Source organism: Berghia stephanieae, chromosome 8, assembly GCF_034508935.2.
Source record: "Berghia stephanieae isolate SIO BIC M18660-M18661 chromosome 8, UCSD_Bste_1.3, whole genome shotgun sequence".
NCBI classification, from domain to species: domain Eukaryota; kingdom Metazoa; phylum Mollusca; class Gastropoda; order Nudibranchia; family Aeolidiidae; genus Berghia; species Berghia stephanieae.
The window spans coordinates 33,115,307-33,142,806 of NC_088367.1; the positions used below are offsets into that span (position 1 = coordinate 33,115,307).

Sequence of the window (27,500 nt, forward strand, 5' to 3'; positions counted from 1 at the left end):
GGACGTCATGGCATGGGAGAAATGAACGATAATGGTGAGAGATTTGCAAATTTCTGTGCATTCAACAGTTTGGTGATTGGAGGATCAGTGTTCCCCCATAAGAGGATCCACAAAGCAACTTGGGTCTCACCAGATGGTGTGACAGAGAATCAGATTAATCATTTTTGTATCTCTCGAAGATTCAGACGTTCATTGAAAGATGTGACAATACAGAGAGGGGCAGATGTTGGATCAGACCACCACCTGTTATTGGCAAAGCTTAAGCTCCGACTCAGAAAACATGGGACCAGACCATATACAAGAAGAAAATTCGAGGTGAATGCACTTGATGGGGAAAAGAATGAAGAATTCAAACTACAATTGAGTAATAGATTCCAACCGCTTACTGAGCTCTAGGAGGACATAGATGTAGTCACATTGGGCAAAGATCAAGGAAGTCTACATAACAACTTGCCACGAGGTATTGGGGGTAAAGAAATCGAAACATAAAGAATGGATAAGTCCAACCACCTTGGACCTTATTGAAAAGAGGAGAACAAGGAAGGAACAAGTGAACGCAAGCCGAACAAGGGCTTCAAGACTGGGTGCACAAGAGCGGTATCGAGCCATAGCTAAAGAAGTCAAAAGATCTGTGAAGAAAGACAAGGAAGCATTCATGAACAGACTTGCAGAAAAAGCAGAAGCAGCAGCGACAGGAGGACACATGAGGATCCTTTATTAAACTACCAAGACACTTGCTGGAAAATATGGGAAACCGAGGTACCAGTCAAAGACAAAGATGGGAAAACTATTTTTGGAAAAGAGACTCAATCTGAACGATGGAGGGAACATTTCAACTGCCTTCTTAACAATCACCAGACAACCAGCCAGAAATTTTGCCTGCAAGTAATGAGTTACCAATTAGCTGTGATCCACCATCGATAGCAGAGATTGTGGGTGCTATTAACAAGATGAAAAGGGGGAAAGCTGCTGGACCAGACCAGATTCCACCGGAGGCTCTAAAAGTTGATGCTGAAAGAAATGCTGAGGCCCTGCACCCACTATTTGAGAGAATCTGGAATGACGGGATATTCCCAAAGGATTGGAAGGAAGGACATCTTATCAAGCTTCCAAGGAAAGGGGACCTCAGTAATTGTAATAATTATCGAGGAATCACTCTTCTTTCTATCCCAGGAAAGGTTTTCAACCGTATTATTTTAGAGAGAATTAAGAGTGCAACAGATGCTAAACTGCGGGACGAACAGGCAGGTTTTCGGAAAAACCGTTCAACCACCGACCAGATTGCCTCTCTACGAGTCATAGTGGAACAGTCTATAGAATGGAACTCTCCTCTTATTGTCAACTTTCTGGATTACGAGAAGGCTTTCGACAGTATTGACAGAGCAACATTGTGGAAAATTCTGGCACATTATGGACTCCCTGAAAAGATAGTAAACCTCATTAAGGAAATGTATGAAGGATCAAGTTGCAGGGTTGTACATGAAGATCAGCTTACTGACAGCTTTGAAATTAAGACTGGTGTCAAGCAGGGATGCTTGCTCTCACCATTCCTGTTCATCCTTGCCATTGATTGGCTAATGAAAGAAACCTCCAAATGGCGAAGAAATGGGATAAAGTGGACCCCCTGGACACAGTTGGATGATCTGGATTTTGCAGATGATCTGGCTCTTTTGTCCCACACCCAGGACCAGATGCAAGCAAAAACCACAATTATAAACAGCCTCTCGGAATCAATTGGTCTAAGAATTCACCCTGCAAAGTCAAAGGTCTTGAGGATAGGTACGCGTCAAAGGGAGCAGATCAAAGTAAAAGATCAGGAACTCGAAGATATAGACACTTTCTGCTATCTCGGAAGCATAATTGACAAGGATGGAGGCACAGAAGCAGAGGTGAAAGCACGAATAGGAAAGGCACAGGCTGCATTCACATCTTTGAACAGAGTTTTTGAGAACTAAAGATATCTCCGCCCTTCGACTGAAGCTAAGACTTTTCAACTCAAATGTGAAGTCTGTCCTACTATATGGATGTGAAACTTGGAACGCATCACAGGCATGTATAAGGAGGGTACAGATTTTCGTAAACAGGTGCATGCGTACGCCACTCAGAATAAAATGGATGGATAGAATAAAAAATGAAGAAGTATGGAAAAGAACACAGCAGAAACCAGTGGGAGAGGAAATAGGAAGAAGACGATGGAGGTGGATTGGACACACACTTAGAAAGAACGACTCCACTATCACAAAGAAAGTATTGGACTGGAACCCTCAGGGCAGAAGATCAAAGGGAAGGCCACGAGGAACATGGAGAAGAATTAAAGAAGCTGATATACAGAGAAGTGGTAAGACCTGGAATGAGATTAAAAAATTAGCTCGGGATAGAGAAGGATGGAAACTGTTTGTCTGTGGCCTATACCCTGACCCAGGGTGAAAAAGGCAATGATGATGATGATGACATAAATACATTACTAAATTTCAGATAGACGACAGAGATATTTTTAGGTCCTCTCTGTAGAGAAAATTAAACCAAAATTAAACTATAGTTTTGTTACAAAATGTATTGTTGGGATAGATTACTCGTCTCTTTGATGTTTTGCACTTTGAGGTAAAAGAATAAATAATTGAAGATGAATTCCAACCTCAGACAAGCTAAACATTAATGTTAAGTAATAGAATAATGTATAATGAAGGCTCCCTCCCTGTTCTGTAGATTAATGAGGTTCAAGTTGCTACCTCCTCTATCCTTGTATAGCTTTTGTTTCCTTCCTCATCACTTTTTGCTCTGTCCTTGTCGTAGAATATAAAGGCATGATAAAATTCAATATTGTTTCAAGATCATATTTAAAGACTATTTGTTTTTATCTGGGAATTTGTGTGGACCCTTTAGCTGTGAGAGATACGATGTTATATTTGATAATTGCATTCGTCAATGCTAACGTCAATTAATGATACTAATAATTTAAGATTTTTAGCACTGGCAGACAAAGTTAGTGTAAAGAAAATTTCATGATTTCATCAAGTTCAATGTGCTTCGTGTATTTGCCCAACAGGCCAAATGGAACAGAGTTTTCATGCAGTACAACTTGCTTCAAAGTATGTTTGGGTACCAACACTTCATATTCAATTAGACTAGTTGATCGAGCACTAATAAACGATGGGTTTCAAGTTTGGGTCTTTTGCATTCTTTCCTAAAGATTAGCAGGAAATTGTTACTGTTTTTTTAATTGTTGCATGAAATGGGATGAACGCTAGCGCTCTGGGACATATCTGACCTAAAGTTTCAAAATCGTATATCACTTGGGATTTTTTGATGTTGTTGAAACTAAAAAATGTAGGTACTTTAGAGTCAACTCTTATCGAAGATAATAGACATAGTTTCTTAAAATGACAAAAACTAATATACAATTCGCCACTTATAACACACAGGTTTTGAATATTTGTTTTTCGACTCGGGTATGCATGAACGGAAAACAAGTCACATAAGCCATATTGGCATAAATTTCTAATTGTAGACAATGCTTATATATGACCATTAGTTAATTCACTTTAACCCCTCCACATGCACTGCATGAAATATTCTATATCCATTGCAACAGTACACATTGAGAGCTGTAAATTTTTTAGCACTTTTTAAACCACCAGTTCGTGAGCAATATAAAGCCACATAATTTGTTCCTTTACTAATTTGTAATTAGGTTTTATTGCCGTTGTGAAAAATTCAAAATGACTTAAATGACCAAAGAAATGCAACAGAACGCTGTAGGCAGCTTGAAAATGGTGTTTCAATATTTTATGTGGTAAGACGGATACATGTACATCTGTCAGTAGATTGAATTTAAAGTGGTTAGCGACCAGTTCTGTTGATAATATTTCCAAGGCCCTCCCTTCACCCAGATCTATCCCCAATAGAACATTTGTGGGATTATCCGAAATGTAAGATTGGTGATTGTACACTGAAGCCCCAAAACAGGGATCAGCTCATCCAACTGGGTGGGGTTCCTCAGGGAGGCACTTTATCTTTTCCCCAACGTGCTTTCTGTCTTTGTCTTGGGATGAACTTACTTGGTTTTGTCCTGGCACTGGCCGGATACCCTTAGCTGGGAGAGAAACGGTCAAATGCATAGTTAGTTTTGGGAGATATTATTTTCCACATGCTCTTACACCGAGAACGTCAACATAGCATTGCGCATGCGTCTATCTTGTCAACTGAGGAAATATATCGTCTGGTTGATGAGATATCATTAATTATATTAAATAAATCACTTTCCAAAATGTTATGATATACATACTTTTATAAAATAAAAATATAACCAATGAATATATTTTGATGAAAAGTTCACAGTGATGTGTTGCAAAGAATGAAAAATAATAAGCAATACACCCAAGATTACGACTACCCGCCGTGAAATCAGTGACTTCACGGTTCGGTAACTCAGACGAAAGATCGCTGAGAAACGATTTAACTGGTGCATCAATAGTGCACTGTGAGCTTTTCATTTAAAAAAAAGTTTATTTGTTATAATCTTATTTTATAAAAGTATTTGTATATAACAACATTTTTAAAGTGATATGTCATTAACCAAATGATATATTATTTCCTCGGTTGATAAGAGAGACTCATGTGCAATGCTTTGTTGACGTTCTCCCTGTAAGGACATGTATATTTTCCTTATAAATCATCTCTCTGTTATGCACTGTATTATGTTTATTTACATATTATATATAATTTGTACCCCTAGTGGGGACCAAACTAAGTACATTGATAGTGTGCTCTTGGAATCTACATGTTTCCTATTTGAACCAATTCCCCATTGTCTTACCTTTCTAGGGTGCTTAAATAATAATTCCAGAACTTTTTACTATCCAATTTTCTTCCTTTTTACTGGCGCTGATATGACCTTAATGTGTTGCAAGCGCCGTAAAACCATTAAAAACAAATCAAAAACAAACAACTCGTCCAAACATCGATGGATAATATTCCATAAATTTCTGGTCTGTTCTGCCTTTTTAAAAAATACCTTTTAGCACTCGGTTTAGTTCTCTACATAATACTGATATTGTTTTCAGATGACAGGTCACATATGACCTTGATAGACAACTTTTACTTATTTCTGAACAAAATATTTTGCTGTTCGATCATGGTGAAATTGTCACAACAGGGATGGTTCGCCTATCATGCATTGTCACAAAAAAAGTAGTCCTTCAGGGCCATTAGGGTGGAGTTTATCCCGGTTTCTATAGCATAAAACGGACAATAACAATTGCTTGCTACCCTTTTGGATAGGATGCTTGTATATCGCAAAGTACTTTATGCCATATCTAACAGACCCAACTACCCAATCACTGCTGGGTAGACATGGGGGCTTGAAAACAATTCTTGTCTTTAGCTGAGATCGATTTCAGTCCCTTTGCCTGTGAAGAGAGTGCTCTACCACTGAGCTATCAGGACCCCCTCGTTGAACGCAAATCTTAGCTATTTTTTTTTCTTTTTGAGTGGACAGCTGGTGCTAGTCAAGTAATATATGACCACTGTAAGTTTAGGCAAGTGCTTCAAAGAAATACACATTAGACCTTGCATGATGACAACCTATTAACTTTATGGGGGGCTTTATGTGTTTTTGATTTTTGTACTTATTCTTTTAATTCTCTTCTTCTTCATCCAGTAAGCAATGAATATGCTGCATCAACCACTTTGGTTCACTATCTGCGCCAAACCAGGCTGTCAATGGGCACCAAAGGGATGTGTTACGAAGGTGGATGCGGTGCGTGTTTGGTTTCCATCAACCTGTTTCAGCCTGTGTTGGAGGAGAAAATTGATTACACTGTAAACTCTGTAAGTAGCTTTTATTTATAATAATAATGATAAGCAATTTCTTATACAGTGCTCAACTTCCACATAAGTGCACAGCAGCGGATAAAGCTGTGGCCCAACGTTTTAACCTACCTAGCCATCTCGGCACTAAGGTCGCTCAAGTTTGTTTATTAAAATTCTGTTATACAGACACAAATCTTGTCGCAAACAGGAATCGCATCGGAAAAAAACCTTGGATGTTTAAATCTGTGTGGACTGAACACCAAACTGGAATTTTACTAGACTATTACCTCTGTGCTATTTCATACATCTTTAGTTTCTAAGGTTTCCTTCTTCGTTGGAGTAGATATTCTAAAGATTAGCCCACGTTCATGATCACCCTATTTCAAAAGGATCACTGTCCATTTTTTATACTTCTGGATTATTATTTTCACCTCTTTATTCGATTTATTACAACGGATACATTTAACATCTATTTCTGTTCCACTCATGTGTGTGGGTATGTTTTTTCTTTTTTCTTTTCTGTTTTTTTTTTATGCATCATATTAATATATTATGATCTACCTCCTCTTTCGAAAGACACAATCATATATTTTTTTCGCCTTGTACAATTTACAGGTTAGTGGTTTTATGTGGGATACTTATGAGAAACAACAATTTTACCCCCCCCCCCACCCCGCCAAAAAAAAGCCCATGAAATTTATTTTTAACAATAATTTCTAAATCTTTCAGTAGAAATCTGGATTTTGAATGTAACACTCCCCCCCCCCCCCCCCCCCCCCCCCAAAAAAAAATAATAAAAATAAAAAACAAAAATACAAACCCCATTTAAAATCCCCAACAAAAACAAAATAGCTTTTCCGTAGCACTATTTCCACTAAATTTAGTCAAAGCACCTTACAAGGAAGGAATCCCAAGTTGCCAGCACCATTTAACATTTTTGACAAGACTGTGAGGCATTATTACAATTTATTTACCAGCTAGGTACTCGTTTTTTCATACTGTGATGAGGAAATGTGAGTAAAGAGCCTTTTCCAATGGCTCAACTTTGTGCCACTCAGAGCTGGACGAGGGATCTACTGGTCGGGAGTCGAGTGTCATACCATAAAAAAGGTTAATAAGTTTTTTGGAAATAATTTTAGTTCATAATATATTCACTAGATTTTATCCATAGAGTTCTCACTCTAGATATGTATGAAATATCTTTCTTTCTCTCCACCTTTCCCCTCTCTACTAGTGTTTGTTGCCACTATATTCATGTGACGGCCATGACATCACCACCATTGAAGGTCTAGGGAACCCTCGCACAGGTCTTCACCCCATCCAAGATAGACTGGCCAAGAAAGATGGAGCTCAATGTGGTTTTTGTAGTTCTGGACAAGTCATGAACATGTTTGGGTGAGGCTAAGTTCATCCATGTTTTTCTAGCATTTGATCAGCCTTAACAGTTACTTATTACTCTTTAGTTTGAACTGAAAACTCGTCTACCTTGAAGAGGCGATGACACTGATAAGGGATATAGGCAAATTCTATTGTTCACATCTCCGTGATGACTATGACAAACGTTTCGATCACACACCCGATTGGCTGTCGCTATAGACACTAACAGAGGGTACAGATAAATTCTCTTGTTCACAACTCTGTGATGAACGTTACGACCACACACCCGGTTAACTGTTCCGTTAGACTAATTTGCATTTAATGTACCATCATTTTAAATGACAGAAGACAATGAAAAAGCTCTTTTATGGGGATGATCGTTGTTTAATCTCGTCCTCATTAAGCGGTGGGCCATCCTAATTAAGAGGCGGGAATTAGAAAAGACAAGCATTTTTATATCGAAAAAATTCTGTTCCTAAGGAATCCCCCAATAAAGTCGCTGTCCCAATTCAGCAGCATCCCCAATACTAGCTTGAAGTGTTCTTTTAAAATAGATTTTAAAATATAAAAAGTTAGGTTCACATTCTCCCTCCCATGCTCTTTCTTATTACTTATTTAATATCATTTGTAAAATTGGGTCGCTCATTTCTTTCTAAACTTTTCCATTTAGTTTTTTCTTGCACCTGAAATATAAATGGCCATTCACGCTGTAGTTTTGAAATAAATTAATATAACAAGTTTTGCTTATTTAATACGATTTTGTAAAATTTGGTCCATTCATATCTTTTTAAAAAAGTATAAAAACATGTTAAGGTGCACGTTTCCTTTATCATAGCTGTCAATCTTTCACAATCATTTGTAGAATTTTGAAAGGAAATCCCAAACCAACAATGCAAGTCATAGAGGATTCTTTTGATGCCACCATTTGTCGATGCACAGGTCAGTTATCAATGATTCTGTTTTTTTTTTCATTTTTAATATAGGAAAAAAGTAAACAATATTCTGTAAATATTTATTCTTATTTATTAATATTTCCCTTAATCCAGTATACAAAGAGAAGAAAAGATGTTTTCAGAGCTAGAAGGTGCCCTGAGTTAGAATGTATCCTATTTTTGTAATGCCGGAAACCTTTCAATTTTCATCTTTTCAATAGAATTTTTATGATCCCAGGCTTCAGACAGCCCCCGCCAATCTCTTTAGAATTTGTCCTGTTTCTGTAGCATCTCATTGACTTTCAATGGATTTCTTCTCTCTGGGTTGGAAGCTAGTCTCTCATTACGTACTGTTTGCCACTTCAGACCCAGCAAGCCAATCTCTGTTGGTTATACAGATAGGTCTTTAAAAGCCCTACTGCATCCACTGTCTTATACTGCAACTACTCTACCGTTAGAAAGGCCCCCAAATCAGAATGCATGGTAGAGTTCAAAACCTAAATTGAACAGCGCTGTTAAGCAGAAATTTCTATGATTAAGTTTGATTTTGATTTAATCAATGTCTTTCAATGCTCATTTGTGTAATAGTATCATAATGAAAGCTGATGAAAATATCGGGAGAGAACATCATTCATGTACTTAGTATTCTAAAGTTTTTACATCTGAAATTAAAATAGTGTATTACAGTCATCAAATTCAAGGTTTTTGTGATTGATCTGATTGGTAGATTTCAATTGATGAAATAACAGTATGTAAATGGTGTTATGATTCTGTAAGCGTTAATTCGCTGATAGAAGGATGGATTGCCTTTTATAACTACTTTCATTCTCCAATTGAATTAGCTCCCATGTGAAACTTATTATTTGGTGCTTTTTTATTTTCAAGTATACATTAAGCTTGTTGCGTAAAAGTTTGTATTATAATGGCAATCTTAAAAAGATCATCTGTTGTAAATCCCCATATATTGAAAAATAAAACCAGTTTTGTCTTCATCTCTAAAAATTGATAAATAAAATTAATTATGTCTTCATTACATTATTTCATCATATCTTTGTCTTAGGCTATCGACCCATTTTGGATGCCATGAAATCCTTTGCAGTGGATGCTCCAAAGAAGCTGAACGGAGGTCTCATAGACATTGAAGTAAATTGGAATTTTGCTTTATGATATAGTTAGTCAAATTAAGATTAAAGTGAAAACAAAGATAAAAAGCATAAGTTATAAGGAACACAGAGGGCATTAATGTTTCTGTTTATCGACTTGACTTTCTTCATCTTCCTCAAGCCATTGATTACATAAGGCATCTACCAAGAGCTTTCACTTTCACGTCAGCCACATGAACACCAATGTTATTCCAGGCTAAATCAGTATCTTTCATCTCTTTTTCCAAGAACTTTTCCCATGTTTTTTTTTTGTCATCAGCTGTCCAACATAGTGCAGTTTTTGGCAAATCAATTGCTTCCATTCTGACTTGTCCCAGCTCTCAAGGTTTCATTAATTATTTTGTTGGGCTAAAATTAATTGGAGCAATTTATTTTCAAACAATTCCAATTCGTTTGTTAGTTTGCTCCTCACTTTCCAACTTTCGCTTCCATGCAAGTTTAAATTTGGTCTTGATCTGAAGACTTTGGCAAACTTTATCTGCATTTTAAGTAACATAATTTAAATTTGAATTTCGCTATTAAGGGGAAAATTCGACGTGTCAATTTTCATCTCGTCTCATTTGATACTGAAGCTGTCGATAACCAATATTCTCATTTTCTTCTGGATTGATAGTTTAAGCTGTATAATTGCTTTGATATGTGAGCCGTGTGTGTGTGTGTGTGTGTGTGTGTGTGTGTGTTTGTGTGTGTATATTATGTGTGTGTGTGTGTGTGCCTGTGATGGATGGTCTGTTTCTTTTTTCTTTTAAACTATTTCTCTGAATAAGTTTGTATAAAGAACCATCTTCGTGTCTCCTTTTTATGGGAATGTTGTGCCAATTTACCTTTGAAAGAAAACATTCTTTTCTATATATTTTATTTTTGGTATTTCACATTTTAGAAGAAAATAAAAATGAAAAAAATATATTAGAATCTTGAATATAATTAACAAAGACAAATGATGTGAGATGAGAACAAGTGCAAAACTCGAACGATGTTACGCTGAAAGGAAATGGCTCACTTTCAGGCTACAGGTTGACAAAGACATTTTTGAGGAACACAGGAGGAAAATTAAGTTTCAAATTAAAAGAGCTAAAAGTAAATAGGCGCAGTATATTATTATTATTATCATTATTGTTATTATTATTATTATTATTATTATTATTATTATTATTATTATTATTATTATTATTATTATTATTATTATTATTATTATTATTATTATTATTATTATTATTATTATTATTATTATTATTATTATTATTATATTATTATCATTATTATTATTATTATCATTATTATTATTATTATTATTATTATTATTATTATTATTATTATTATTATTATTATTATTATTATTATTATTATTATTATTATTATTATTATTAGAGGATGGCCTTGCATAGCTTTTATTCTATTTTTACATTGAAAATTTCCACTTCGAGCTTCGAGTATCAACATTTGCATCTCAAACTTCAAGACGTCATTAAAGCAGCATTATGTTTTACAGGAACTCGATGGCAAACTCTGTAAGAAAGACGGCAAGCCTTGTACTGGAAAGTGTGAATCCAGTGAATCTTCAGCGTGTCACAGTTTAGCTTCCAATAGACCAGTCCATATCGTCAATGGTCAGGCACAGTGGCTCAAACCTACGTCTATAGACGATTTAGCCAAGCTGATGAAGCAATACAAGGATCAAAAGTATCGTCTTGTCTTCGGTAACTCTGGTTCGGGTAATTCTATTTTTTCAAAAATTCTCAGTGGATCATTTTTATTATAATTTCTGTTGTACAATGATTAAAAAAAAAGAAAACAAGAAAAAAAGAAATATTTAAAACGGTTCTGGGGTACGTAAATCTGGACAAACTGATCTTGGCTTAGAACATTATTTCCTGATTTTTCTTTCTTTCAATTAAAAGAAAACGAATAATAAAAAAGAACAAAGGTATACAATTTGTCTTTTGCATGGACAATCTCTACTAAATAAGCATGCCTTTGGAGAGGAGTTTTTAGTTTTTGTTTGTTTAATTAACTTCGTAGCAACATTTTATATTTGTATTTTTTAATAAGAAACATTTTATAATTAGAGGCTTGTAAATTTTGATTGATGTCCCTATAAAGTAAAGCATTAAAAATAACCAGCGATAAAATCAGATTGGAGGTCCCAATAACTCACTTGATAGAGCACTTGCTTCACACGCAAAGGGATGCAGTCAAGGTTATTTTTTTTCTGATCCCCCTGTCTACCCAGCAGTGAATGGATAGCTGGGTCTGTTAGATCTGGTGGAAAGTACTTTGTGATAGACTAACGTCCTATCCAAAGGGTAGCAATCAATTGCTATAGTCCGTTTCACGGTAAAGAAACTGAGATAAATTCCGGCTCCATGGGCCTGGGCCTAATGGCTCTGAAGGACTTGCTTTTTATCATACCAGAGTGAGATGGTGGGCCACATTATTGAGGAGTCCAGTCTGCTCATCAAAAGCTCATCTTTTTTTTTCATTCTTGTTGTATTAAATTCCCTACCAGGTGTCTTCAAAGAATTGGCAATGATAAATTATGACGTCATCATAGATTTGCGAGGCATTAAAGCACTTTATGGAATTGATGTAAGTTTTTTCACCACACCAAAGAGAGCTGTGCTATACATCAACTGACAGTCAAATTCCAAAGGTGGATGGAAATAAATATGACTTTGATATTTTTTAATGTACGTTTATTGCCCATTAAATTCACGGATCAAAGAGGTGAGCTTTGTGTTAAATGAAAAATACTTATCTATTCTTTAAATATTTACATGAAAAATATGAAATAAGATACTGGCGACATTCACTTATTTGCAGTTCTGATAACCCAAATTGTTATGGGCTCAGTGTTGTAATGGAAATACTCTCAAACCAGTGCTAAATATTGTCCATGACAACAATGTGAAATCAAGCCGGTTATTAGACCGGCAAATATGTGCTTGAAGGGCACTGGTTAAAATGAAAAACAAAATGACAAGTGGAGTATTTTACAGTTCAAATCAAAGCGGATTTCAAAAAAGCAAAAGAAGGGAAAATGATCTTCTCCTCCACCCCGACCCCTCCCTCCCCGCCACAAAAAAGCAGAAACTGTGGGTTCTATAACATTTGAATTTTTTTTTTTTTGATATATATATATATATATATATAAATATATATATATATATATATATATATATATATATATATAGGGGCGTGGCGACATTGGTTGATTTGGTGCCTGGCACCGCATCCAAAAAGGGATTATAGCATTTTTTTTTTTAACTGAGAAATGGTATATACCGCCTCTTACTTATTTGAGTAAGTCTTTTCTTTAGATTTTTTTTATTTCTTTTGTATTTTTTTATAATTACAGCAAGTTTTATGTCATTTTCTTCTGGTTCTGGCACCACAATAAACTGTAAGCATGCCACGCCACTGTATATATATATATATATATATATATATATATATATATATATATATATATATATATATATATTTGTTTATTTATTCAAACCGTGTATCATATCAGCAATAGGGCTTTAAAATAGACCAAGTGTTCCTTACTTGCCCTTAAAACATAAGTAACAATTTGTTGTACGTTACACATTGCATATTCTTTGAGGTTAAATTATTTTTAATGGGGACAAGATAAAAGCATAGAAGAATATTTAAAAAAGAAATTATATGTTTATTTATGTTTTAATGATTAAAACGATCTTATATATTTAATATCTATATTTCTCTCTCTTCGTTCCCTAGTTTGACCCAACTATAGTATTGGGTTGCAACCTGAGCATCAATCAGTTGATTTTCTTGTTCGACCGGAGCAGGACAGAACCATCCACCCCGTATGCTGGGGCATTAGCCGATCACTTGAAACGTGTTGCCATGAATGGCATTAGAAATGTAAGTGTTGAATCTACCTAAATATTGATGCTATGCGTTGATCCAAAAAGCTCATAACATCCACCAGCCGGATATAACATACCAACTCATAAAACTAATGTGTAACCTTGGACGTTTATAGTCTGATTGATAGGATTTAGTGAGAACTTCTCATAAAAAAGGCTGGCTAAAAATAATAACCAAGAGATGAGTGACATCAATTTTGTTCTATCTATATACAAGTTTTTTTTGGTGCAAATGTGTTATTTATTTATTTTTTATTTAATTTTGTTCAGCTGACTACACCTGATTTTGTAATCATGTTTTTATTGTTTTAAATGCCTGTCCAATAAATATTAAATGAAATTTATTCTTTTTGAAAAAAAAATAGCAATGAATGTTCTGTCTGACAAACACATGTTCTAAGTAGAATTTTCTCAAAAACTTGAAACACTGTTGGCGTAATCGAAAACAGCACACACAAAATATTCCAGGTTTTTTGTTTTTGTTTTTTTTTTTTTTTTGGCTATTTGTTTTTTGTTTTCTTTTTTTTTTCATCTTTTATCGACAACAAAATGTGACATTATTGTTTGTAAGAATAGTAATCGTGAAGCGTTGATTCCTTTCTATTCTATGCAAGCTGTTTATAAATGCTTGCTTCCAGTCATGAAGATCAACTGTCAAGCATTCTTCTTGGATGAAGCAACGTAGTAGTCCACCACGTCAAGTTTTTCAGTATTTGTCAGGGGTAATATTATCTGTTGACAGGTAAAACTTCACACCAACATAAATGCACAAACGCGATCTCACTAAAACACACATGAGCATACGTCTTTTATTGTTTCTTTTATAACATTTAGATATTTTACTCCAATCAAGATGAAATCAAAGTGTAGAGCTTAATTAAGCAGAGAAGGCGTACGATTATGCAGAATGATATATAGAAAAAATACAGTTTTTCGGGATTGAGGTGTGTATAAGTGGAGTGTGCGATTAAACCAAGTCGATTGTAATAATAATGATGATGATGATGATGATGATGATAATGCTAATAATAATGAGAATAATAATAATAATGATAATAATAATAATAATAATAATAATAATAATAATAATAATAATAATAATAATAATAATAATAATAATGATAATAATAATGATAATGATGATGATGATGATGATGATGATGATAATGATAATGATGATGATGATGATATAATAATAATATTCGTAATTAGAGCTTTTTACATGGCATCATTTACCTTATTATATAACTCTCTTGGCAAATTACTGTCACAAAATAGCATGACAAATATGAGAGAATTCACACAGTAATTCGTTAAAGGCTACACACAGCTACGACGGCCAAAATAATAAAAGAAAAATATGATATAGTATAAGCTTAAAGATAACATCGATAGCATCCTGAAGGGAACATAATATGGTGAGTGAGACGTATCAGGTAGATAGAATTTAAACTGGATGTTTAATGCACATTTTAGAAAAAAAGGTAGAACGTTTAATGCCTCTATTTATATTCGTATTCATCTAATTAAGTCAATAAATAAAAAGGACTTGAAAATGAACAAAAGAATTTGTTCAGGCTTAACTCACTCAGCCCTAACACCGACTATATCCGTCGTTTACCCGGGTTATTTTTACCAAATGCCTATCAATTACAATTTTTCCGAGACAAATTATAGGCGTAGTATCAAAGCTAATGTTTTTAATTTTTACATGTTAATGGTAGTTGAATAAAACTATGCTCATTTTAAATTTAGAATGTTTCCAATTTTGAAAAGTAGCAAAAATCTCTAGGATTGAGTGAGTTAAAACTCAAACCCCCTGGCTCTAAAACTTTGATACATCGAAATGAAATCCAGATTGACGAGATTTAAAGATTAAAAAGTAAAAGTCGTCCTTCAGAGTCATTAGGCTCATGGAGCCGGAGTTTATCCCGATTTCTATAGCAGGAATTGCTTGCTATCCTTTGGATAGGATGCTAGTCTATCGCAAAGTACTTTCTCCAAATCTAATAGACTTGGCTACCCATTTACTGTTGAGTTGACAGGAGGGGAGGGGGGGGGGAGGGGGGGGGGGTCAGAAAAACATCTTGACAACACCCAGGATTGATCTTGGTCCCTTTGCAAATGAAGCGAGTGCTCTAACAACTGAGCTATCGGGGACCCTATAAAACTTTGATATGACAAGTGAAAACCAGATTGACGAGATTTAAAGATTACAAAAATAAAGAAAAAGAGTTTTTATATAGCACAATTTCCACTCGGAGTCTCAAAAGCCCTTTACAAGGGGTCCCAGCTCAATAGCAACACTTAACATGTAGGATGAGACATGACATCTGTTAGGCGATATGACATTTTTTCGGACAGAACGACGCTGTTAACTTTTTCTTTATTACAAACATAATATTTCCCACTTCTTCACAGCTTGGATGCTGGGCTGGTAATCTAATGCTGAAACACCATCACAAAGACTTTCCATCAGACATCTTTACGTGCCTTGAGACTATAGGAACTAAACTGCTCATAAGTAAGTTGTTGTTTTTGTTGAAAGTTTATCTTGATGATTAATTGATTGATTGAACTTTAAAGACAATGATGATAATATTTAATGCCAAACCCCTAACAAATTGAAAACCATTTGCTGAAATACCGTCCCATCAAACATCTCTACTATAGGAACGAAAGTGCTTTTTTGAAAGTTCATCTCTGATTATATTTAATGTATATTATATTATTATGAGTTACGTGAGAAATAGAATCTTGTAACTTTTTTTTAAAGAATGCTCGTATAACTTATAATAGACCATATTGGTAACAAAAATTTATAAAAACAAAATTAAAACATTCAGCTGCAAATCTGTGGTGGTAGCTTCCGCACTTTGTTTATCATCAGTCAACTGATGTATACTTAAAGGATGAATTAGAATCTAGAGTAGATATAAAGTTTTAGAATTAATTACAGTTACAAAAGAGCATTTTACATCAATCAATATTCTGTGAAATGACAAAAAAGGATTACATTTGAGAATATTTTGAGTCTTTAGAACTGATTTATAAACGATATTTTTCTACAACTATAGTTTTTGGAGAAGAAAAGTCATAATGGTGTTTCTACAGGAAAATTCTATTGAACAGACATGCAATATCAACAGGTATTGTGTTGATGAAATGAGCATAATATGGTGGGAGGGGAGGGGGGGGGGGATAGAGAAGGAAAATCAAGACAGTAAAGAAGTAATCGATGGGTTTTTTTCTTGGATTTTTCTTTCTTGCTTTGTCTGGCACCTTTCATACACACTTCTTCATATCTTTAAACAGTGCATGGGCATTGAACCCATATCATTAATATACAATCTATATTTAATCTATTTTGATCATTCCAGTTTCTTCGATTCATTTATTTATATATTTTAAATTCATTTATCTAGTTCTTTACTTTTTCTTTTATATTGTCTTAAGTATTGCTTCCATTCAAATGTGTCGTTGATTTGGCTGAAACATTAGAATTTACCTCTATTTACATACTGTTTATTCTATAGTGGATGGCAATGGCAACCGTGACAATTGCACTTTACCTGACTTTCTACAACTGGACATGAAAGGAAAAGTTATTCTGGCTATGCTTGTGCCAACCTTCACTGACACTAATTTCCAAATGAGGACGTACAGAACGGCCCTCAGGCTACAGGTATAGATAGTTCGAAGATGACGTCACTCACGTCTTTGTTATTGTTTTTTGCCATCCGCGTTTATGAGTAATGCTCACTGAACGGTATTAAACAGACTATGAACGTTCATGGATACACACAGTTTTGTGTGTTGGTCCGTTATACTTCCGGATGGCAATGTTATGAGCTTCTTAGCCAAGCGCATACTATCTATAGTTATTGAGCATGGTGTTGTATGGAATGAAAATAAACCGAAAGCTGTCCTTCAGAGCCTTAGGGTCCATGGAGCTGGAGTTTATTCCGGTTTCTATATCATAAATGAGCAATTTCTTGCTACCTTTTTCATAGGATGCTAGCCGACACAAAGTATTTTCCACTCTTGAGCTATAATAATAATAATAATAATAATAATAATAATAATAATAATAATAATAATAATAATAATAATAATAATAATAATAATAATAATAATAATGATAAAAATAATAATAATAATAATAATAATAATAATAATAATAATAATAATAATAATAATAATAATAATAATAATAATAATAATAATCTTTATTGTCCAAATAGGCAATTATTGTTAGGTTGCAGTTCTTGTAGGCGAAAAAAAGTAATTAAAATAGTGGTAATAATGATGATAATAATACTGATAGTAATGATGATAATAATAATAATAAAATAACATTAAAATAATAATAATAATAATAATAATAATAATAATAATAATAATAATAATAATAATAAAAGAAGAAGAAGAAGAAGAAGAAGAAGAAGAAGAAGAAAGAAGAAGAAGAAGAAGAAGAAGAAGAAGAAGAAGAAGAAGAAGAAGAAGAAGAAGAAGAAGAAAGAAGAAGAAGAAGAAGAAGAAAGAAGAAGAAGAAGAAGAAGAAGAAGAAGAAGAAGAAGAAGAAGAAGAAGAAGAAGAAGAAGAAGAAGAAGAAGAAGAAGAAGAAGAAGAAGAGAAGAAGAAGAAGAAGAAGAAGAAGAAGAAGAAGAAGAAGAAGAAGAAGAAGAAGAAGAAGAAGAAGAAGAAGAAGAAGAAGAAGAAGAAGAAGAATTATTATTATTATTGTTTAGAAGCTAAATAATATAAGATTTGGATTTAGTTCATATGATGATTTCTTGGGGAGGGTGACAATAATTTCTATACGTTCGAAAAGCTACACATTTATATATCTGATTATTTCAATTTGAAATTTTCTTATCAGCATTTGGTTCAAGCCGACATAAAACCAATTGGGAGCCGTGGGTCACATTTGGCCATGGCTCCGAATTTATTTAATTCTAACCTAAAGCAGATTACGCCCTACTCTCTAACGCCGTTTACGAGTGATGCCAAATCTTGAAGTTCGCCAAAAACACACTCAGAATTTTCGGCATTGGATGTAGACGAGGAGCAATGGCTGATAGTGTTCTGAAAGACACATGAGATATTAATGGCATAGTTGCAAACGACATCCATGGCCAGGTTCGAGACTCCTATGCGTTCGTTGGGCTTTGTCATTGGCGGACATTCTGAATCCGATAATGGGGTCTTCTTGAGAAACGAGGATCCTATATTCAATTGACTAACGACGTCGTCCAGAACCGATTTTCACAGAAGACATTTGTTATCATTACACGTTTCACCATTCTCATCTTTGTTTGATATCTGTTTAATCTTGATAGATCCATTTTTATCATTAGAATTTATAGATGAAACTGGTGGAGGTTTGATCATCAATAATTTTTGGTTTGGACAACTGCGTTTATTAGTTGAAATTGTCAATAGTTTTTGATTGTTTGTGCTTCTGGGAAATTGCTGGTGCTCCATCACTCGTGCATGATTTTTTAATCTGTAGGACTTTAAATGATCTTTCTTTCTATCGGCATTGATATAACTGAAAGTGTGACCAGCACTGTAAACATTTTTAAAAGTAAAAGAAATCTCACTGATAAATGCCAGTAATGTTACCTATATGTGACTTTAATGCACGTTTACTTTCGTTTCCAAATACAGAATCGAAACTTTTAAGAAAATATTACTTTGCAGCCTTTTAGAGAGGATAAACTCGAGGGTTGGTAGTTGGTAGAGCAGTGATTGGGTAGCTGGGTCTGTTAGATCTGGCAGAAAGTAATTTGCAATAAACTAGTGTACTATTTAAAGGGTAGCAAGCAATTGCTATTGTCCATTTCACGCTAAAGAAACCGGGATAAACTCTAGCTCCATGGGCTTAATGGCTCTTTAAGAACTATCACTGTAGTGTCAAACGAACAGTAACAACTGCATACAAGTCTATTGCAAATTACTTTCTGTCAGATCCAACAGCTTCAGCTAGCCCATTACTGATCAATAAAAAAATGAACAAAAGCCTTAGCAAAAGTAAGTGCACAACTAAAACGTGTCCCTTCTGATTGTGAGGTGAATTATTGCAATCAATTGAGCTAACTCAACTTTCAGAATGAAATGACAATATACAAGGCGATATTTTCTATAATTTGCTTTCCATTTGCCTTACCTCCTAGGCATGCCAATCCTATGCTGTTGGCGGCATCAGAATGGAGATTGACGAATCCCAGAACTGCCTGGTCAAGAGTAAACCCAGCATCGTCATGCTTGGAATGAGTGCTGATTTTGTAAGTCAAAAGAGTTTTTTTCTATTCTAGACAATATTAAAGTAACAAATTAGTGAACCGACTCTGGTGTAAGATAAAAATCTTATAATACCGTTCAAGATCTCTTCTATACGTGACAGTTCCACCATAAGCCCATCTCTGTATTAGATCATCTTCACGGAGCCTTTTTTTTCAGTCCTACAGATCCACACAACTCTCATTAAATATTAAGTCAACGATCTAGGATACATTTTTAATTCCACAAATCTACGCAACTCTCACAGAAGGCTATTTAGGCAATGTTAAGGATACATTTTTAATCCCACAGAGTCGGTGAAGTCAATGATTAAGGATATATTTTCAATCCTACAGATTCGTACAACTCTCACCAAAGATTATTAAGTCAATGATCTAGAATACATTTTTAAATTCCACAGATTCACGCCACTCTCACCGAAGGCTATTTAGTCAATAAAAAGCTGGGAGATCCTGCTGTTCTTAAACGTGAGTTTTTCTTTTTTGTTCTTCAATTTGAACATCAATATCAAATAAATATGCTCATTTATACAGTGCACTTTCAGTGCATTGCCGTGGATTAATCAAGTAATTGTTCTTCACAAAGATTCGTTTATTACCTCAACATTTCAAGCAAATCGACTGTGAGACATGCTTGCACTTGCAATCAAACTATATCCATCACTGCCTACTGTCAAGTACTCATTTATGATTTGGTCTAGTGGAGTAATGTCTTCAAAGTGCCTGCTCAAGTACCTAACTTCTAATTTACTCCTGACTCGAGTAGGGTGATGTGTGTAAAGGTCCTGCCCCCCCCCCCCCCCCTCCAATAAAAAAAAAAGGAAACACCATGGCGAGAGTTAGTGACCATTGTCTTTCAAACATTCTCTGATGACGGTGCCACTTTATGAATAACCTGAAATGAGTTGAAAGTGCCATTAAACTAAATCTTTCGAAATTTGTTTTGGATGTTCTCTTTACAATTACAACGTAGTTTTTTTTTTTGTTTGTTTTTTTTTTTTAATTTATTTACTCTATTCAGTCATATAAATGATTATCTTACAGAGGCATTGACGATTTTAGCTTCTGAGCTCAAGCCATCGTTTAAAGAGGGTCAATCCAGTGCTGCCTACAGAAAGAGTCTTGGTCTGGCCATGTTCTATAAGGTTTGTTGTGCTCCTATTCATTCAATACTGTGACCTTGAACGCAGAAAGAGGGTGATCGAGAATCCTGGGTTTGGGATGACAGCGTGTCATTGTGGTATGACCTTTATTGTCATACATTTTAAACAATGAAAGATTATGTTAAAATCTCTCAATTAGGTGTTATATGTCTGCTTGACAATTTATAATCTGCATGCATTAGTAGGTGTTGTCTGTGGTCAAGAAATCTATCTCCACATTAGGCAAAAATCCAGATGATTTTGTCTTTCACAAGGCACAGAGGTACTTTCTTCTAACGTCTAGACCTTTTTGAATTTCGATAGCTCAGTTGGTAGGGCACTTGACTTACTCTGACAGACTTATGCCTCTTGGCTCCTGGCGAAGCATAGGACTTCAACAGCACCCTTCCATCTTCTTCTGTTCTTGGCACAGACCGTTGTCTCACTCCAGGTAAGATTGGAGACGCACAAATCTTGGTGAAGGCTTCTCCTCCAAGTCTGTTTTGGACGACCCGTTTCCTCATGCCCTGTGGGTTCCATTCGAGATCCTGTTTGGTTATATTACAGGGCTCTTTCCGCAGGGTATGGCCAACCCATTGCTACTTTCTTCGTCTGACCTGGACATCCATTTGCTCTTGTTTTTTTCTTGTTCAAAGGTCAGCATTTGGCACTTTGTCAAACCATTTCAACTTGAGGATTTGTCGAAGACAGCGATTGACAAAAGTTTGTATCTTGGCTGATGTAGTCAAGGTTGTTCGCCAAGTCTCTGACCCATAGAGCAGGACTGCTTTTAACATTAGTATTAAATATTTTAAGCTTAGTATTTGTGGAAATGCTGGAAGCTTTCCATATTGGTGTCACTATTGCAAAGGCCTGACGCGCTTTCTTGATTCTAGCAATGATGTCTTTATCATTTCCACCCGAATGACTGATTTTGCTGCCGAGGTATGTAAATTTCCCAACATTGGTAGAGCAATTGCTTCACAAATAAAGGGACTGAGATGGATCCCAGGTGCAGTCAAGATTCTTTGGTGATCCCCCCTTTCCACCCAGCAGTGAGTGGATAGCTGAGTCTGTTTGATTTAGTGGAAAGTGCATTGCGATAGACAATCATCCTACCCAAAAGGTAGGAAGCATTACTATTGTTTGTTTCACGATATAGAAATCGGGATATATACCCCGGCTCCATGGGCCTAATGGCGCTGAGGGACTACCTACTCCTGTTCTCCCTTTTATATTATCCTTTTCCTGGTGCTTAAATCACCCACCCATGTGTATTGCAAGTGTCAAAACAAAATCAACACGGTGACGATAAGTCCAGATTTAATATCCAATTTTAAACCCGATTCATTTTCTTATTTTTCTTTAATATAACTTACAGTGACAGGCTGCTAAATAGAACAGTGCCTTCTCTTGTAACAAAATCAAGTGAGATGCAGTGTTGACTGTGAACAAATTGGGCACAATGATAGGAAAACTTTGGGTCTAGGGCATTGTGTCCTCAAGTATTGCACTTAACACAAGTGACTCGGGTGTGAATGAGTTCCTGGCTGTTGGCAAAGACACATTGTGAAAAGTACAAAAAGAATACCAAAGAAGTGCCTTGTGTTGTTTGAAATTGAAACTGGTAGTGGTAGTAGTAGTAGTGGTAGTAGTAGTAGTAGTAGTAGTAGTAGTAGTAGTAGTAGTAGTAGTAGTAGTAGTAGTAGTAGTATTAGTAGTAGTAGTAGTAGTTGTAGTTGTAGTAGATGTAGTATCATTAGTAATAGTAGTAGTTGTAGTAGATGCAGTATCAGTAGTAGTAGTAGTAGTAGAAGTAGTAGTAGTAGTAGTAGTAGTAGTAGTAGTAGTAGTAGTAGTAGTAGTAGTAGTAGTAGTAGTAGTAGTAGTAGTAATGATAATTTTATTATTATTATTATCATTATTAATATCATTGTCATTATTATCATTATTAATAGTATTATTTTTTATTATTATTATTATTATTATTATTATTATTATTATTATTATTATTATTATTATTATTATTATTATTATTATTTCTTTTAACATTTAAAAGAACGTTTATTTTTATTCATCATCGGTCAATTAATTAATTGACAAAGTTTATATTTCTATTAAAACTCAGTATTGCCTGGACATCTGTAAAAAAAATGTGGACCCCCGTTATGTGAGTGGAGGGTCAAAGATTGCCCGACCCCTGATGACCGGAACTCGGGACTACGGCACTAATAAAGAAAAGTGGCCTTTGACAGAACCCATGCCAAAAACCATTGCTGGATATTTGGTAAAGATTTGATTTTAAAGTTCTAAATGTGATGGTGAACTTTTAGCAGATGAGAAGGTCCTGATAGCTCATTAGAACACTTGCCACACAAGCTAAGGGTCAAATCTTAGTCTTAAGTGTAACGTTTTTTGGTTTTTCTCCAGGAATTGGGTCTGTCAGATCTTTTGTAAAGTATTTTTGAAATAGACCCGGATTTTATACAAATGATTTCACATTATAGAAACTAAGATCAATTCTAAATAACACAAATTACCAACACATGATGGCTTTAACATTGCATCAATAGCGCGTGTAATGATATATTTTGTTTCTCATGCAAGATGTTGTCAAAATCGGTCACTAACATCATCAATATTATGTTGATGCAATGACACATTTTCAAAAAATACTGAACTGTAACTATTTTAATGGATTATATAACCCTCTTGACTGTTATGCTTTGATATTAAGTGAATTGAATAAATTATAATGATGGAGTAATTAAAATCAAATCAAGAAATTTTTCTGTAATTGTAAGTTGTGGCTGGAAGTCTTTCTGGGCATTGATTCTGTTATTTGGTACAATTGTTTCGCTTCATGTAGTTTTCAAAATATTTTGGTTACATTTCAATTTTACTATGCAGAACTGTTTAAAATGTTTAGATGAAGAGATTGAGAGATTATATTACTTGTGGACAATTTTGAATATTGTTGATGTTTTGAGTGTAAAGCAATATGTATTTAAATGCTTGTAGTGTCAATGCTAACTGCCTTTAAAGGCATACATATTATGATTATATTCACTTTTCTGAATTAAAAATTCACCCCATACACCGGAGCATACTCAATGTCTCAATCGTTTCTATGTTATATGTTTGTGATGAGAATATTGGCTATTAAGCTTAACTGCTGGTCAAAATTACTTCGCGATGGTGGTGAACGAATCGGCGATCTCAAGAAGTGGGTGAGAGAGGGATCTAGAAATGACTTTGGGTTTGAAACGAATATTTTTGTGTTCGTGGATAGCTCACACGGTAGAGCCACGCTCTCACCTGCCAGGCGGAGTTGTCGTACCAATAAGGTCGCAGGTTCAAACCCCACCACCGCCGCGAAAAAAATTTTTATTCTCTATTGTCTTCTGGCACTTTTCTACTCACTTCATATCTTGTTGTTACTAACAAAAGTGCCTGCTCCACTCACTTTTCTGAATTAAAAATTCACCCCATACACCGGAGCATACTCAATGTCTCAATCGTTTCTATGTTATATGTTTGTGATGAGAATATTGGCTATTAAGCTTAACTGCTGGTCAAAATTACTTCGCGATGGTGGTGAACGAATCGGCGATCTCAAGAAGTGGGTGAGAGAGGGATCTAGAAATGACTTTGGGTTTGAAACGAATATTTTTGTGCTCGTGGATAGCTCACACGGTAGAGCCACGCTCTCACCTGCCAGGCGGAGTTGTCGTACCAATAAGGTCGCAGGTTCAAACCCCACCACCGCCGCGAAAAAATTTTTTATTCTCTATTGTCTTCTGGCACTTTTCTACTCACTTCATATCTTGTTATTATGATTATACTGCTTTATTGACGGCAAAAGGATTTATGATTATAAATCTCTTGTTTGTATCATTAGTTATGACTTGAGGACAATGATGGAGCATGACAATAATGACTACAATGATGATGATGATGATGATGATGATGATGATGATGATGATGATGATGATGATGATGATGATGATGATGATGGTGATGATGATGATGATGATGATGATGAAGATGGTGATAGTGATGATGACTTTAATGGTGAATATGGTGTCCGCACGCCTATGGCGATTATACCTTATTAATCAAATTCTACTCCAGACAAGTGGAGCCCCAGTATATCTAGGTGACTTGCCTCCCAAACCAGACCAGCTTGATGCTGCAGTAGTCTACAGTACAGTTGGAAATGCCAAGATTAAATCTGTTGATGCATCTGCGGCTTTGGTGAGTGGATATAAGCTGATAAACATAGAGCAAGTACGGATTCCAAGGGCAGAAAAAAAGGGGTTGGGGGGGGGGGTCTTGATAGCTCAAGGTGGTAGCCTTACTTTAAAAGCAAAATGATTAGTATTAATCTTGGGTAAAGTTGATTTTTTTTATCTGCTGTCTTCCTGTCCATCCAGCATTGGAAAAAAAAAGAGAATAAACACTCATCAATGGTGTTTTAAATCAACAACGATATCAACCATTTTTTACAATTCGATTTAACACGAAACCCTCACCATTTTCTTATTAAAGACAAGGAAATATACAGTTTTTGACCATTATTGGATTTTCAGACCGAGGGATGAGCCCGTCCTTTGGAAGGCCGTCTCCGATGTTACGAAATACTCAATATTGGTCAACGCCTGCATTATAACACTCCATATGTACAATTTCCTATTTTACAAAAAATCAATATTGGCCAAAACCTGCATTATAACACTCCAGATATACAGTTTCCTTTAAAATCATCGTTAAAGTCAGTAAATATGAAAGAATGAGAAAAGTCATTATAATTTTCATGTAAGTCAATATTAGAAGTTGATTTTATTGTAATTTAAAGTGTCAACAAAACAAAAACATCACACTGTTGCACATTATTCCCTTTTGTTTTTATTATGTAAGTGACGTAAAACGTTATGATGGCCCAACTCACTTTACGTTCAGTTCTGTGCGAGTATGAAAAATTATTTTAAAAGATGACAGTCAGAGGTCATTAAATAAATACAATTTCCGTTTGGTGCAGTGTATGGAGTCAATCATTTTTTGATGCATAGCTGCTTACCTTGACCTTCGATTTAAATTGTTTAAGCCAATGTAAATACATCACAAGTGGTCATTAATGTATTTTAAGTTGGCCTGTTTATTCCTATGTTAAAGACTACAACAGGGGTACTATAATAGAATGGAGTTACTGTTCTTTTTCCAAATATTCCGATTGTCTATCAATAAAAAAAATGACATTCTATGTAACAATCTTATCAATGCTAGGCTTACCCAGGTGTGGAAGCGTTCATACAAGCCAAAGACATTCCTAAAGGTGGGGTCAACAATTGGAGGGGGATGGGGATATATCCTAATATGCCACAAGAAGTAAGTCTATATAATCACACATTTACTCTATTCCTCGTTATATTCTTCTCCTGTTTTTATTGGAACCATCATGTTTTATGTATTTGTTGCCGTCATATTCATCATCATCATCATCATCATCATCATCATCATCATCATCAGCATCACCATCATCACCATCATCATCATTTTCATCATCATCATCATCATCATCATCATCATCATCATCATCATCATCTAAATCATCTCTTTCACCAATGTTGTCTTCAATGTCACTGTTCTTTTTGTTGATTTCGTCATCATCACGAATACTTAGATATTTTCATTTACTTAAGATTTACTCTCTACGAGATTGTGGATAAGAATAAATCTAGATGAGGCGTGTATAATCTGAGAATTTAAATATTGGGAGGAAAATAGATGATAATTTACGTATGGCAAGTTACCAATCAGTATAAAGGATGAACATTCTACTCATTGACATCGATTTTTGTGCCGTGTTCAAACATAGACAAGTGATTTATATTCAGGATGATGTTTGATACACTAGAAATTTAGCAGAAAGGAAAACATCGTAATAAAATGTTTGAAAAACCAGCCTGCCGCGTTATTCTCACCCAGCCCACGTTAATATAATGTGTATTTATTTATCTTTCGTTTATACCTAATCAAACATTATTTGTTTTTATGCGAGTATTTACAGATGTTTAAGACCCTATGGTCAAATATCAATTTTTTTTTTGGTTTGATTAATCACAGATTCTTTAGATTTAAATTTTAAAAATCAAATGTTTTTGGAATGTGTAGTCATAGCTTGTTCAGAAATATCAAATAATGTTTGATTTTGTTTACTTACTCGTTTTCCGTACTTGATTTTCCTCCTATAGCTTCTGAGTTCAGGTGAAATCGGCTACGCTGGTCAACCCATTGGTATAATTGTTGCAGGTAATCTACATTGTAACTGTGCTGTTGGTGTATGGAATAAGGGCGTCGATGGTGGTGGTGGTGATGGTAATGATGATGATGGTGATGATGATGATGATGGTGATGGTGGTGATGGTGATGATGATGATGATGATGATGATGATGATGATGATGATGATGATGATGATGATGATGACAATGACGATGATGATGATAGTAATATTGGTATAATTTTCACCCACAGACTTGGAAACCACTGCCAGACACGCTGCGTCCATGGTCCAGGTAGAATACACAGACTTACAACCCGTCATCACTGACTTGAAAGAAGCTGTGGCCAAAAAAATGTTCTTCCCAAATCAAATCAAACCTGTCACAGTTGGAGACCCCATAAGTATGTTTAACATCTAAAAGACCAGAATTTTTGCAGTACCTGCTACTTTCTCAATTGTTTACCTTCACCAATTGTGCCCTATGTTTAGAGCACTTTGTTATATAAATGAAAGTTATAAGGTTGAATTGTATGTTCTATCTAGGGGTTTTTAGATCAAGTGGGAAATTAAGCCTTGTAACTCCTAAGAAA

General features: G+C 35.0%; 1 protein-coding gene across 1 annotated transcript in view; it reads left to right on the plus strand.

Annotated features, from left to right (window-relative positions):
* LOC144978546 (uncharacterized) overlaps positions 1-27,500 on the plus strand; it is a 54,661-nt gene that overhangs the window by 4,329 nt on the left and 22,832 nt on the right. Inside the window, exons 3-19 of the mRNA XM_078924759.1 lie at positions 5,660-5,829; positions 7,046-7,206; positions 8,051-8,127; positions 9,181-9,263; positions 10,773-10,995; positions 11,790-11,869; positions 13,028-13,174; positions 15,601-15,703; positions 16,716-16,864; positions 19,359-19,469; positions 19,886-19,952; positions 20,529-20,629; positions 22,755-22,913; positions 24,761-24,883; positions 25,913-26,014; positions 26,881-26,938; positions 27,162-27,311. Coding sequence (XP_078780885.1) covers positions 5,660-5,829; positions 7,046-7,206; positions 8,051-8,127; positions 9,181-9,263; positions 10,773-10,995; positions 11,790-11,869; positions 13,028-13,174; positions 15,601-15,703; positions 16,716-16,864; positions 19,359-19,469; positions 19,886-19,952; positions 20,529-20,629; positions 22,755-22,913; positions 24,761-24,883; positions 25,913-26,014; positions 26,881-26,938; positions 27,162-27,311 — 2,064 coding nt within the window. The remainder of the gene's footprint in view (positions 1-5,659; positions 5,830-7,045; positions 7,207-8,050; positions 8,128-9,180; positions 9,264-10,772; positions 10,996-11,789; positions 11,870-13,027; positions 13,175-15,600; positions 15,704-16,715; positions 16,865-19,358; positions 19,470-19,885; positions 19,953-20,528; positions 20,630-22,754; positions 22,914-24,760; positions 24,884-25,912; positions 26,015-26,880; positions 26,939-27,161; positions 27,312-27,500) is intronic.